The sequence below is a fragment of the Elaeis guineensis genome, chromosome 4, assembly GCF_000442705.2.
Source record: "Elaeis guineensis isolate ETL-2024a chromosome 4, EG11, whole genome shotgun sequence".
In the NCBI taxonomy this organism is placed as follows: Eukaryota; Viridiplantae; Streptophyta; class Magnoliopsida; order Arecales; family Arecaceae; genus Elaeis; species Elaeis guineensis.
The window spans coordinates 17,552,349-17,564,838 of record NC_025996.2 but is presented as its reverse complement, the minus strand read 5'-3'; the positions used below and the strand labels follow the sequence as shown (position 1 = coordinate 17,564,838).

The 12,490-nt window shown below is 35.7% G+C and overlaps 1 protein-coding gene across 1 annotated transcript in view; it reads right to left on the bottom strand.

Moving 5' to 3' along the window:
- LOC105043621 (E3 ubiquitin protein ligase RIN2) overlaps positions 1 to 11,155 on the bottom strand; it is a 33,807-nt gene extending 22,652 nt beyond the window's left edge. The window contains exons 1-7 of the mRNA XM_010921228.4: positions 10,999 to 11,155; positions 10,489 to 10,831; positions 8,343 to 8,420; positions 6,443 to 6,529; positions 6,228 to 6,349; positions 1,130 to 1,226; positions 113 to 218 (exon numbers count right to left, since the gene is read on the bottom strand). Coding sequence (XP_010919530.1) covers positions 113 to 218; positions 1,130 to 1,226; positions 6,228 to 6,349; positions 6,443 to 6,529; positions 8,343 to 8,420; positions 10,489 to 10,728 — 730 coding nt within the window. The 5' untranslated portion in view covers positions 10,729 to 10,831; positions 10,999 to 11,155. The remainder of the gene's footprint in view (positions 1 to 112; positions 219 to 1,129; positions 1,227 to 6,227; positions 6,350 to 6,442; positions 6,530 to 8,342; positions 8,421 to 10,488; positions 10,832 to 10,998) is intronic.
- Positions 11,156 to 12,490: the final 1,335 nt, after the last annotated feature.

Here is a 12,490-nt window from a genome sequence, read left to right as displayed (position 1 = left end):
AGCATGGTTACAGAATTAGAAATACACATCTGTTATCCAAGCCATGCTTCAGAAACTCAATCAAAGACACTGCTGATATGTATTTTCTTAAAAAAGTAAAAATTAAGAATACCTGCTGCTGCTTTGTAAGAAGTATCGGAGCCCAAGCAATTACCATCACTGTCAATGGAATATCGTTGCCAAATCTCAAGCAACTGAAACCCGTGTACCATGATAGCCTACAGAAAACAATTGCATATCAGAAATATTTTGGGCATTGTTAACACACATACTCAAGGGCATTCAAAAATTGTAATGATAACTATGTCTTCGGAGTAAATGTCCAACAATGTCACAAAGATTAATAAAGGGGATGCTTCATTGATAATTTTCAACTAGTATAATAAGCTGTTAATAAGATTGTGTAGTTATAGATAATCTTTAAAGTATTTCTTATGTCTAGCAACTCTGCAAAAACTATGTTAAATATTTATGGGCTGGAACTCCAAAACTGAAGCAAGTGTTTTATTTTTAAGCAGATCCAGTCTGAAACCAAGGCCAGATTCAGTGGTTGAGCCAAAACTGACTTTCCGAGAAAAAAAAAATATATTGCAATTGGTGCAGCAATTAGGTCATCTCTTCATTTCTTCAAATTTCACAAAGGATCTTGTCAAAATAAATCTTGAATATTGAAATTCTTTAGAAGAACTAGACATTGCTTTGATCCTAGATCTAAAAGAAATATAGAGAACAAAAATTGCTGACAGAATTTGCTACCATGGAGCATAAATTTCATTTGACTTACATTATCATGTGTTAGTTTATCATAAACAAGAACATCACAGTCTAAAATGACACATATTACGAGTGTTATCTTTACATGCTTTCTTTTCAAGAAAAGATTGTAATATTTGAAATTAAAGCCACATTTCTGAACCTTGCAGGATTCATGTATACGTCTTTTCTGAAGTTATCATCTAATTCTAAAAAGTCCAGCTTATTTTGATGAACATGCACTATAATTTATAACCATATGTCAGGCAATGAGATGTGTCAGTTTGATAACATAGTAAAACAATTACGTTGTTCTTTTCTTTTGGTAGAAAAATGATTAAGTTGTTGAAGTTGCAGAATCCTTAGGTGCAAATACCTGTGATGTCTCAAAGGCAATACCAAGAGGCTCGAAGAACAAGAGAACAAATAAACTAGAACTGGATGACTTATAGATCATAATGCACAGCTTTATCCTGAAATTAAAGCATTAGTGAGAGATGCTCATTAAAGGAAATTTAGTTCCTAACAAGAGGCAGAGATAGAGCTGTGCTCAAAGCTCAGTTATTCAAAATTTCAAATTAAAAAGGAAAAACTTGCAAACATATAAAGAAGATGCAAGATAAAAAGAAACAAACTGACACTGCAATATATCATGAGAATGCCTAGCAAGTTGACTAGTAAACCTATTTTTCTAGGCAACAAAAGGAAAGGCAAAAAAAAATTGAACTGATATCTATCTGTAGTTTATTAAGCTAGAATTCCATAGTTTACTGCTCAGCCTCGGCTTTATAATAATAAGCAATACATTTTTTTCTATGCCTACTGAGAAAAAACATGAAAACACGCAAGCTAAATGTCTACCATTGGTCAATGGCAACAGCTAGCAATTCAAAGTCTTGGCAGACAATAAGGGTAGATGAAGATAGAGGTCTAGAAATAAGATTTCCAAAATGGTCAAAAGAAGAGTTTGATACTCCAGAATAGTCCAAAGCTGGTGGTGAGCAACATGAACATAACTACGTTTTAAGTTGAACTTGGTGAAACCACAACAACAGCTTGCCATAAAATATGGAGATTGAATTAAAAAGAATGCACAATACATTACTCATAAATAGTCATACAGTTTTTCTTTCTAAAACAACATTGCTCTTAAACTGCACTAACTTATGGATATATTATTAAATGAAAACATCAAGTATAATTTAAAATGCATCTATTGGACAAGATATAGCACAGTAGCAGAAGATGAAGATTGAAATAAATTGAATAATTAAAAAAAAAAGGTGAAAGAATGACCGAAGCTAGGAAGGGTTCACTATCTAAATTGTAGCCTTTAAGAAAGTCAGCTTCCAATCTATATCATTGATGAAGTACAATAAACCAAAAACCTGCTAAAAGTGTATCTTGTGGTGTTATAAAGTAAACCTGCAATATCCAGCACAATCTCTTAGAAATGGAAGAATTCATTTGATGATGATGACAACAATGACTTTCTGAAGCAGAAATATAAGACCACTGATGTTTTCTGCATTGCTCCCTCAACAATTAACTCATCTATTTAAACACAAGAAATGTCTAACAAGTTAATTCAAACCACAAAGAAACACGTGTTTGGGGCCAACAGGCGTACAAGCCCAAAAAAATTCTGAAAGGAATCATCATTTCCAAATAAGATTCAGCATGGTAGTAGTTAAGTCCTCTGGAGATGAAAACAACAAATAGGAATTTCCTTTTGTATATGTTCTAAAGACCCTACATCTAGTATCACACCAGCACATTATCACTAGCATAATCTAGACTAAGTTCCTACGAGATATGTGTAGAGAAAAAGATGATGTGTGGATTACAATCAGCTAATGACAGAACAATCAAAGTGCAGGTCAGCTTGAGTGGGACTTATCCTGTAATTACCAAATGTTACCCATGCCATCAATTAACTAGCTCCACAACTATCACATGCTATCCATCTAAGGAAAAAAAAAAAGATTCAAACCCAACAATCTGCCCAGAAGTGGTTTTCCCTTTCTTCAGCAAAGATTACCCAAGGTTTGATACTTAACTTAAACTTCTTTAAGTTAATTAAAATAAATATAAAGTATAAAATTTTCCCTAATCCATTCTCTCCCACTTGGCAGTTTTATCTTCTATTCCATTAACCTCCTTTACAATCAATCATCTTTACTGCCACCAAAATTTAAGAATAATGCTAATCAGACAGTATGTGTTATTTTTCACGAAGAAAGGGTTGTGGAGGAGGATGGAGGAGGGTGCAAAGATAAAGATAGAGAGAAACAGAGAGAGCATGCAAAAGAGAAGAGGGGCAAACAAAGTCAGATTTAAATTAGGTTGTGATGAGCGTTCAGCTAGAGAGATTTTAGAGTACAGAGTAGGTTTCATAAATATTTGGATACCATGTAAAACAGACAACCACATTATTTGATGGGTCCTATTGTTTGTCTAAATCAAGTTATGGATGATAAAGCCAACGGCCTTGGTCATATGACACTATGCATAATTGTATATCATAATGATTTGGATCCATATCTGGCTGCCAAAAAAGTTGGAGTCCATTAAAGTATCAAAAGTACTCAAGTGCTTATATTACATGTAGCAAGGAAGAAATTTATATGTTAAGTCACAGTATCTCAGTATTAAAAAATTTCTTATACCAGCTGATCTTTTCTTTAGACTTACTGTTGTTCTTATTTTGGGTAGGATTATAAGTTTAGTATGCAGAGGTCCTACGTTAGGTATACAGGATTAGTTAAGTCTAGGACTTCTTTTATAGGAGAGTCCATGAAAATATAAAGTTTGCAATTAAGAAAAAATTTTAGGTTCTGATACATGAGATTAGTCAGTTAAGTACTAGTGAAACTCAAATTAAAACAAATAGTGGGACTGGGTGAATTAAATCAATAAAGGTTAGAATAGTCATCTTGGTGTTGTATTTGATAAAAGAAAATCAAGTATAGAGCTAGTTTCAGCTGCTCTTCCGCTGCCTTCTCTTTTCTTCTTTCTTTTCCCTCTATCCTCTTAACTACTCCACTCACCCAATTGCTGCTATCTACATTTTTCTGGGTTAGACTTGAATATTTTTATTTAAATCAAGGCCTTGAGACATAATTAAGGCACATAAAGACTAGAAGCATCGTAATTCCTGATTCTGCACTAGACATAACATTTTAACCCATGAGATCCATAAAAACTTCAGTTAAACTTCAACCAACACTCACTGAATCCTACCAGTACCACATTCTTTAATTTAGGGCACATGCATCTCACGACAAACTTAACAAAAGGATTTCTTTACCATTTTGATTTTAATAATTACCAAAAAAGGTATATTTTGTCCTACCTTCTCTAACTGGAATGCATGATGATATGATTCAATCAAACCCTACTTTTCCTTAACTCCAGCTCCACCAAGTACTGCAATCGAGAACATCAGATGTACTCGATGTTTTCCAGATGACCTGATAAGGCTAGGAGTTCAATTCTAGGCTTTAAGGAAAAAACCATGTTGTGGTTAGTCATATGATTTTCAGAAAAGACCTTTGTGTAATATTCTTAAGTTACTAACATAAGAGCACAAGTTTTTAATTGAAAAATATATTTTTATAGGCCAATGGACTCCATATCCTATGGTGAAGATTCAGTTCACTAGCCTTGAGTACCCCTCCCCAACACCAAGAAAAAGAGGAGAAAGGAAAAACAAAAACAAAAATATATTACAAAAAGCAAATGAATCTCTGTCAGTTATGAATTCTCACTAAGATCGCTCTTGGCTTATGTTAAAAGCTTTATTATTATTATTATTTTAAGAAATCAAGTAATCTTAATGGATAGTAAGGATTTATAGGTTCCTTTAGTATTTTTCGAGCTATACATGCAAGACATAATAGAAATTTCTGCCTGATAGATTTTTTTATAATCTGTTGTAATAATCCAAAGCAGTTTTTCTTCAATTCTGTACTCAATTTGTGATTTTGTAGAGTGGATCAAAAACAAATTGATCACTTTTTACTGGAACTATAGGTGAATGTTGTAAAAGTTGCACTTCTCCGCTAGAATGACCCAAAACATAACCTAGTTCTATCAATATATAAAAGTAGGAGCATCAAAGAATGGGATCAGATGATGACCAGGTTATAAATGACAAAAGCAGAAAATGAATCATCCACTAGAGATAACTAGCGGCATGTGGGAATTTGGAACTTTAAAAAAGAAAAAAAAAATCATTGAAGCAAGTGAGCTTTGATATCTGATAGTACAGAAAGAGAGGTTGAGCATTTCCAAATTGTTAAAGAAAATATGATTATGAATCAATGAAAGTATATTGTTTGTTGAGATATGTTTATCATGCGCCAGTTTCATAGTACCTTTAGCAGGATTCAACAAATAGTCATTGAATTAAAATTTTTAGACATGAAATAATCTTAAATCAAATAAGTTATTCTTTGTAAAAGTGATTCTCAACTAGTCTCCATAACAAGATAAATCTCAAGCATACCAGCTTGTGCCATCTTGCATGTACAATTCTATCTGCAAGTGGCACTTGGCACTCCTCAATATGATTTCTTAGCCCCAAATCAGCCCACATTTGGAATCAAGCTTAAAGGTGTTCTTACACTTTTTTTCCTTTTCTTTTCTTTTGTGTTAGTGCTGAGGGAGGGGAGGGGGCACTGGCTGGTACCTTGTGCCAATTGGTACATACTAGCCAATAAGAGACATTCTGTGAGATTCAAAACCTAGCTCCAAATAATGAGTTGTTCCTGCACCGGACTTATGATATCCAAAAAAAATTCCTACCCTTATAATGCTACATCAGCAATCCTTGCATGCTTGTGACAAAATCAAAGTTCAATTGCTATCCATCACTTTTAGGAGGCACTACACTCAAGACATGATCACTGATTACAATTAGTTAAGACAACACTGCAGCTGCTAATTGAAAGTGGAAAAACACCAATATAAAAAGCAAAAAAAAAAAAAAGTTTTTCTTTATATTACATTTATAATAAATCTTCTTGATATTTCAAGAAAAAACTCACTGGAAAATTTGTTGTGCTTCTAGTCTTCTGGTTTCACAACACCCAAGTAACTCTTTGCTCTTTTCAAAACATAACAAACCTTGTGAGCTTGTGTTGAACAAATATAAAGAAAGTGTGTATATTACTCAGAGCTTCAGAAATGATGAGTTTCAGCCATATCAACCCATAGTGATACCTATTTTACTCGTTTAGTTCTAGGACCAAAGAGAACAAAAGGGACAGAAGAGTACAAAAGAAAGATATCATGGATGAAAATTTCCAGAAATCACCTTATCAACATATATTATCTGTGTAAGTAAAACATGAAGATAAGAGAATAAGAAGCATCAAAATCTGATTTCACATTATTGCTAGCTAGAAGAGGATAGCAGGCTTCAGAGAAAGCTTCCAAAGTGCAATTGCTTACACATCAGAAAACATTACCATAGGAGGTCCGCAAACAGAACAAGCAACAAGGCAGAAAAAACACGAAAATATTTTGAAGGTGTTGCAGTAGGGGATGCATTTAACCGCTCAAGCCGATCTCTGGCCAATGATTGAAACATCTAAAAAACATGAACAGAATATGTTACACCTACAAATTGACAGTCCAAAGCTACCACATATGTAAATAAGCTAGCATGACTTGTTTACATTACCTTTAGGAAACAAAGAAAGACCAGCCATCCTGACCAAAAGACCACTTGAAACATATTAGGTGGTACAACCAGTGGAAGAAAAGTTCCCTGTTCAAACATGTGAAACAGCAAATGCAACAATATTAAGGATTTTGAGAACTGACAACTTTGTATGATAATATGAAATAGATATATGCCCATGCAAACCATGGGATCAGAAGATCACACCAATATCACCCATAGACGAAGGAGCTGGTAATAATACAGTAAAGTGGGTATAAAGCACTGGAGGCAACAACTCATTGATAGGAATTTATAACAAAAAGTAAAGTAGAGATGGAAGCGACAAGCATGTTAATATTTTGTATCTACTTTAATGCCAACTAAGTTACTTCTCACAACACCAATCATAGGGTTTCTCCAACTTGACTAAAAACCATAAGTGGATACTTTTATTTTCCTTTGCACTCATTGCCTTATAAACAATTAAGAATTCAAAAGGTAGCCTGTAAAATCGATCATCCTAGCATAAATTTAAATGAATACTGGATGCCACATTTAATCAGATTCATCTTTGAGACTAATGAATATTAAATTCCTATGCTCATACTCTTTTGTCTCCTCAAAACTGCACAGTTACTACTCCACAACAATAGTCATCTTGTCCTTCTGGTGTGTACACCTTTAGGTTCAAGAACAACTTTACATTTTAACAAAGAAAATTTATTCCCTTTGGGAAAAGAAAAAAAATGCACACACTAAACAAGACACCTAGGTCTATTGTACCATAAAGCAATGGCACAATTTAGCCAAAGATTATAATCCTTCTGACTTTTTCTAAATTTTATTTAAGGAAGCACTAGGAAAAATGAATGGTTCTCTTGTCACTTTCACATATAGCTTGGCAGCCTACAAGTCATGGCAAGCTCCTTTCTCTCTTCAATGAACCAAACTGCACATTATGAACCAAAGCCCATTTAGATCATGTCTTCCCTACAAAAAGACTCATTATCTGTGTGTATGTGTTTGTGAAAGGCCTTTGTAGCCATCTTGCCATCACTTTAAGAATCGGCAAAAGGTAACTGTTCACTGTCTTGCTTTACCTATGAATTTCCTCTAGCACCTCAATTAGATTTTTCCTATTGCATTGAAAGATACAAAGCCATTATCTTATGTTCCTATAATTTTATCCTTTCCAAGTTTTAACATCACTTTCTTCATTGTCTTCTTTCAGATCATCTTTCTGATGTTCTTAAAAATTAAAGAGAAATAAGCAGTCAGAGTAGTCTCTGCAATAGCTATTTTAGATAGCTTATTTCCATAGCATGAGATTCACATCGCCTTTGCCTTTGCTCCCTACCCATGCTCTGTCATCTCAGAGAATGGAAACTCATTCTTGCACTAAGCATAGCACAAAAAGAATTTTATATTACCTTACTCCCATTGAATGTTCATGATCACATAATCATTTCTCTAGCGCATTTCTACCCTAAAGATTAAAACCTTTAACTTATGCTAACAAACTTCTTTTCTAGATCTAGCAATGCTAGAAAAAATGTGCAAGAGATTCTACATTGGAAAGTAATACCTGCTTGTCTCATTGATATTATAGCTTGATGCAAACAGAAACTGTCAAAATATATTGCATCCGCATTATTTTTCACATGCATAATTAATGGAAGTAAATTAACATTTTTGTTAAGCAAATTATAATATCATTGAGACAAAACTTAAGTATAAGAAAGAGAGCATATTAATTATTGATACTAAAATGTATAACATTTATGAGTGATTCATGAAACAAGCAGGCATAAGTTGCCATTTTTAAATGTGAGAATGTATACAGTGAATACTTGATATGGTACTGTAATTTTAGCTATTTGAGCTTACAGAAGGGTGACAAAAGAGGGATGATCATCACCTTGTATATTACATAATTAATAAGGCGTTCCAGTACTTTTCGAGTCTCTGAAGGATACAACTGAACAAAGAATATAGTCTGCACATTAAAAAGAAAAAAGAAAATCAATAAATATTGCAAGTGCAAGGTAAGTAAATTTCTCTAGCTAGACATTGAAAGAGCATCAGTCAATGGATGCAGCTCTTAACATATCCTTTCTTGAGATCATATTGTGAAAATATAACTGCACTTTTACCTGACATCCTAGGGAACCTGGTTAATAGGGGTGGAAATGGGTTTTGTTGGGTCATGTCCTATATCAAGTCTATATTAGCCTGACTCAAACCAATTAACAGTAGTGGCAATGGGTTGGTTATATTAAACTAGGATTGGGTCAATTTCCTGTGATGTTGATATCAACCATTCGACCTGACCCGAATCGAATTTGACCCAGAAAGCTGACATGGGGTGAACGTGACTGATTAAACATGCCCAGATTACCTACATAAGGCCCAAGCTCATGCAAGTGTTTTGGGTTCTTTGTGCAATAGGCAGCATTGTTTTGTACTGTCAGTCATGGGCTGTTTTGGCCTGCATCTTGGGCATTAAATCTATACCATTATTTCCTGCTGCAAGTAAAAGCAAATTAATACAAAGGCTTATTTTGCAACCAATAGCAACATAATAAATGGCCACTTTCCTCTCTACCCATAGTTCTGATCCAATCAACGCCATTCGATATTGATTCAATGACTGACATTCCCCTTAACTTGTTATTTATTGACTAATTTAGGTGGCTTGACCTGACGATTGAGAATAATATTTAAAGACCACGATTGAACTTCTAGAACTGTCAAACAACCAGTTATCTGGTCCAAAATAAATGTCCTAAACCATTCCATATTACAACTGAAATATCTAGAATTGTTTCTCATTGGTCTTACCAACATTCATCTGAACCATTCTGAGTTTGCACGAAGAGAAGTCTTGTAGTTTGATATAACAGACTACTCCATCACAGATTGCAGAGGGTTTTTGACAGTATGAGGCATTTGCGATTGAGAGTCCCATTGTTCTTCCTCCACAGTCCATGACAAAACCCTTAATGAATCTCCGGATGCATAAGTGGCCTCGAGGAACCTACTCAAGCTTTCTTAAAGGGTTATTGAGACCTTAGCGAGCTGTTGTTCTACCTCCCCTGTCAACCACAATTATTCAGCCTCAAGCTCCCTTGGCAGCATCTATGGCTTAATTAGGGGCTTTGAGAACTTACAAGCTTGCATTCTCCTGCAACCATCAATCTTGACAGCTTAATTTCAAGGATGGTGGCAAAGATGGTAGGCAAATAATCAGGGGAAGGTTGAAACCCTTTTTTTATAGGCGATTGGTAACACCCAGGGGTTTGTGTGGGGGTGGGGGGGGGGGTGTTGCGGGTGGGTGGTGGTCAGGGGGCAAGAGGGTGGGGCGGGGGAGAATTGTTTTGTAAATACATTAGATTGGTTTTTCCTTGTTGCAGATTATTAGTCAAGGTAAAGGAGGGGAAAAGACGAATCAATGGCAAGAGTTGAGGATTTCAAGAATAAGGATTTACCTGCCTCATCCTATCATGTGGCACAGGTTTCTTCAAATAATGGCTTTTTATTTGCAATTTTTTTTTCAATGGCTTAATCAGCTCATTTGATATCTTTCCTATTCACAAGCCTCAGCTATCTTATTTTTCAAGGATTTTGGACTTTCTTACGAAGAATTAGGCTTTCCTAGCAAGTTCTGTCAACTTGTTTAGTACAATGCATCCTAATATTCAATACCTAGTTAGGTCTGCAAACCAATGCATAAAAACAATTTCATGTGTTTGTTATTTTTCAAATAATTTGGTTGTTATTCTGAAATTCTTTTCTAAGTTCATGATATTGTGCAAAATCGAATTCAAAGATACTGAACATGAAAAATCAAGAAAGATGGTAAACAATTAGCAAACAGAACAAGCTAATACGAATGAGCACAACAATCTACACTGCTGTCTCTACAATATTAGCAAACAATACGATTCGTAATCAATATCATGCAATTACGAGGCTATTCTCATTACATACAACCTGAGTGATAAAAATTAATCAGCACCACACGTCATCTCAAAAACCAATTCTTTCAAGATTAACATAAATACCTTGAGGCACAGGATGACAAGAATGAACAAATTTAGCACAAAACTCGCCAGCAACGCAATGGTAACATGCGAGTCCAAGAGCAGCTCCAGCGCCGGCCCCACACTCCTCGAGCCAACCTCATTCCCATCAACTACGCCATCAGATTTCATGCCATCAAGCAGCGAGACCGTCCACCATTGCAAACCAACAAGGTTGGTCACCGTGCTGATGGCCGAGGCGTACAAGTAATTCACCGCCATCCCGACGAACCCCAGCTACTCCCCCTCGACCAAAGAACCAGGAGCACCAAAATCTAAAGCAACCCCTCATTCCCCGTACACGAAATAATGCATTGCGATCGACCTGAAAATAATTTCACACAAAAATTCAACGCAGATTACGAATTGATGAAGCAAAGAGGACAAAAAGAATTCAAGATTTCATAAAATCGAGCACCCAAAACCCTAGAATGGAGATGATAAAGAGCGAATCTTGATTCTTGTTCTTCCATTTAAAGAAAAAGAACGTACGAAGGCGAACAGGGGAAAGCCTCGATGGCGTCGGAGGAGGGTTTTGGATTCTTCTTTCTTGGGCTCCTCCCGACGCTTTCCGAGGATTCGATCGGATCGCTTGAGATCTTTCTCCCATTATTTGTTTCGTCTCTTTAATAAGGAGAGGGGAAGGACCGGGGTTTCTTGAAGGATGAAAGCCCCATTGTACCAAACAGCCTCAATTGCCACGAGTCACCAGGGGAGTGGTGCCCATCGAACCATTTCGAAATTGGACCATTGTTGTCATGCCATATGGCATCGAATTTTGGTACGACCGTTGGGCTCCGAAGATTTAGTTTGGGAAGAGAAGGTTAGGTTTGGATTCGTACAACGGGGAATAAATCGAGTCATCCGGGTCACCGCTCTCGCCTTCCGCGTACCCTCGCTCGCCGCCCCGTTACGGTGCTCCGGCGGATCAGTTTAAGGTTTGGGGACTCGTCTTTTTTTTTTTTTTAATGCAAACATATTTTAGTACACCATTCTTTCAACAACATAAAAAATTAGAGTACGAAATATCACGTAAGATTTGAAGATAATCAACATCTTTACATCAGATTCAAATTTTGATGCACTCGATAATAAAAAAACTAATTCAATCTGCGATGCTATTCATCTTTTGAAATACGTATCAACAAATGATGAGATGATATATCGAATAAATCTCTAAATTTTATGGAGCAGTGGATGGATTTTTAGATACTTTATTTTATTTTAAATTCAAGATAAATTTCTAGATATTTCATCCTCGACGAAGATTCTCTCAGTTCATAGCTCATGTCTTGCACAAATGAAGTCCATCCAAGTAGTGAGCTTCATCCTAAAAATCGATAGATCAAAGATATGAAATCCCCCAGCAGTCAAAAATCTGATGTTCGAGCTTCGGGTAACGTAGCCCGCACCACTTCTGACATTTTAAAATATTATACCCGTTGGTTTGTTAGCGGGCTATATCTTTGGACGGTGGATGATGGAGGAAAGCGCAGCCGGTAAGAAAAGGATGCGGAAAAGATGAGGCTGTCCGTTTAATCTTTGAATGGCGACAGATCAACGGTCAAATGCAAGAGAGTCTTTTGCGTGGCGTAGAGGGTTAATGACAAGTTGGAAAACTTGGCCATTCCGGCATTTTTTTTTTTTTTGATGAAAGGCGATGGTTTAATTTCATGAATGATATCTACGCAGATGCTGTCGGCAAATTAAAAAGTTCCGGGATTGCAACTGAATTTCCCGAAAGTTCCATGAGATTACCAACAACTTCACTATTAAATGACTAGATTAGATAATGAATCGTAATAAATAGGCAATTTATGTTGTTTCTATTAAATCAGGATAATAGGTTTTGAACCTCTGCTCATGTCTCAAAATTCTTGGTGATCCTTATTAGTTTATCAACGTCTCCATTCTGCTCATATGTATGATTCGAGGTGGAAGCATTGTAGTATTCCATGAACGTGTTGTAATTTGTTATCTTGCC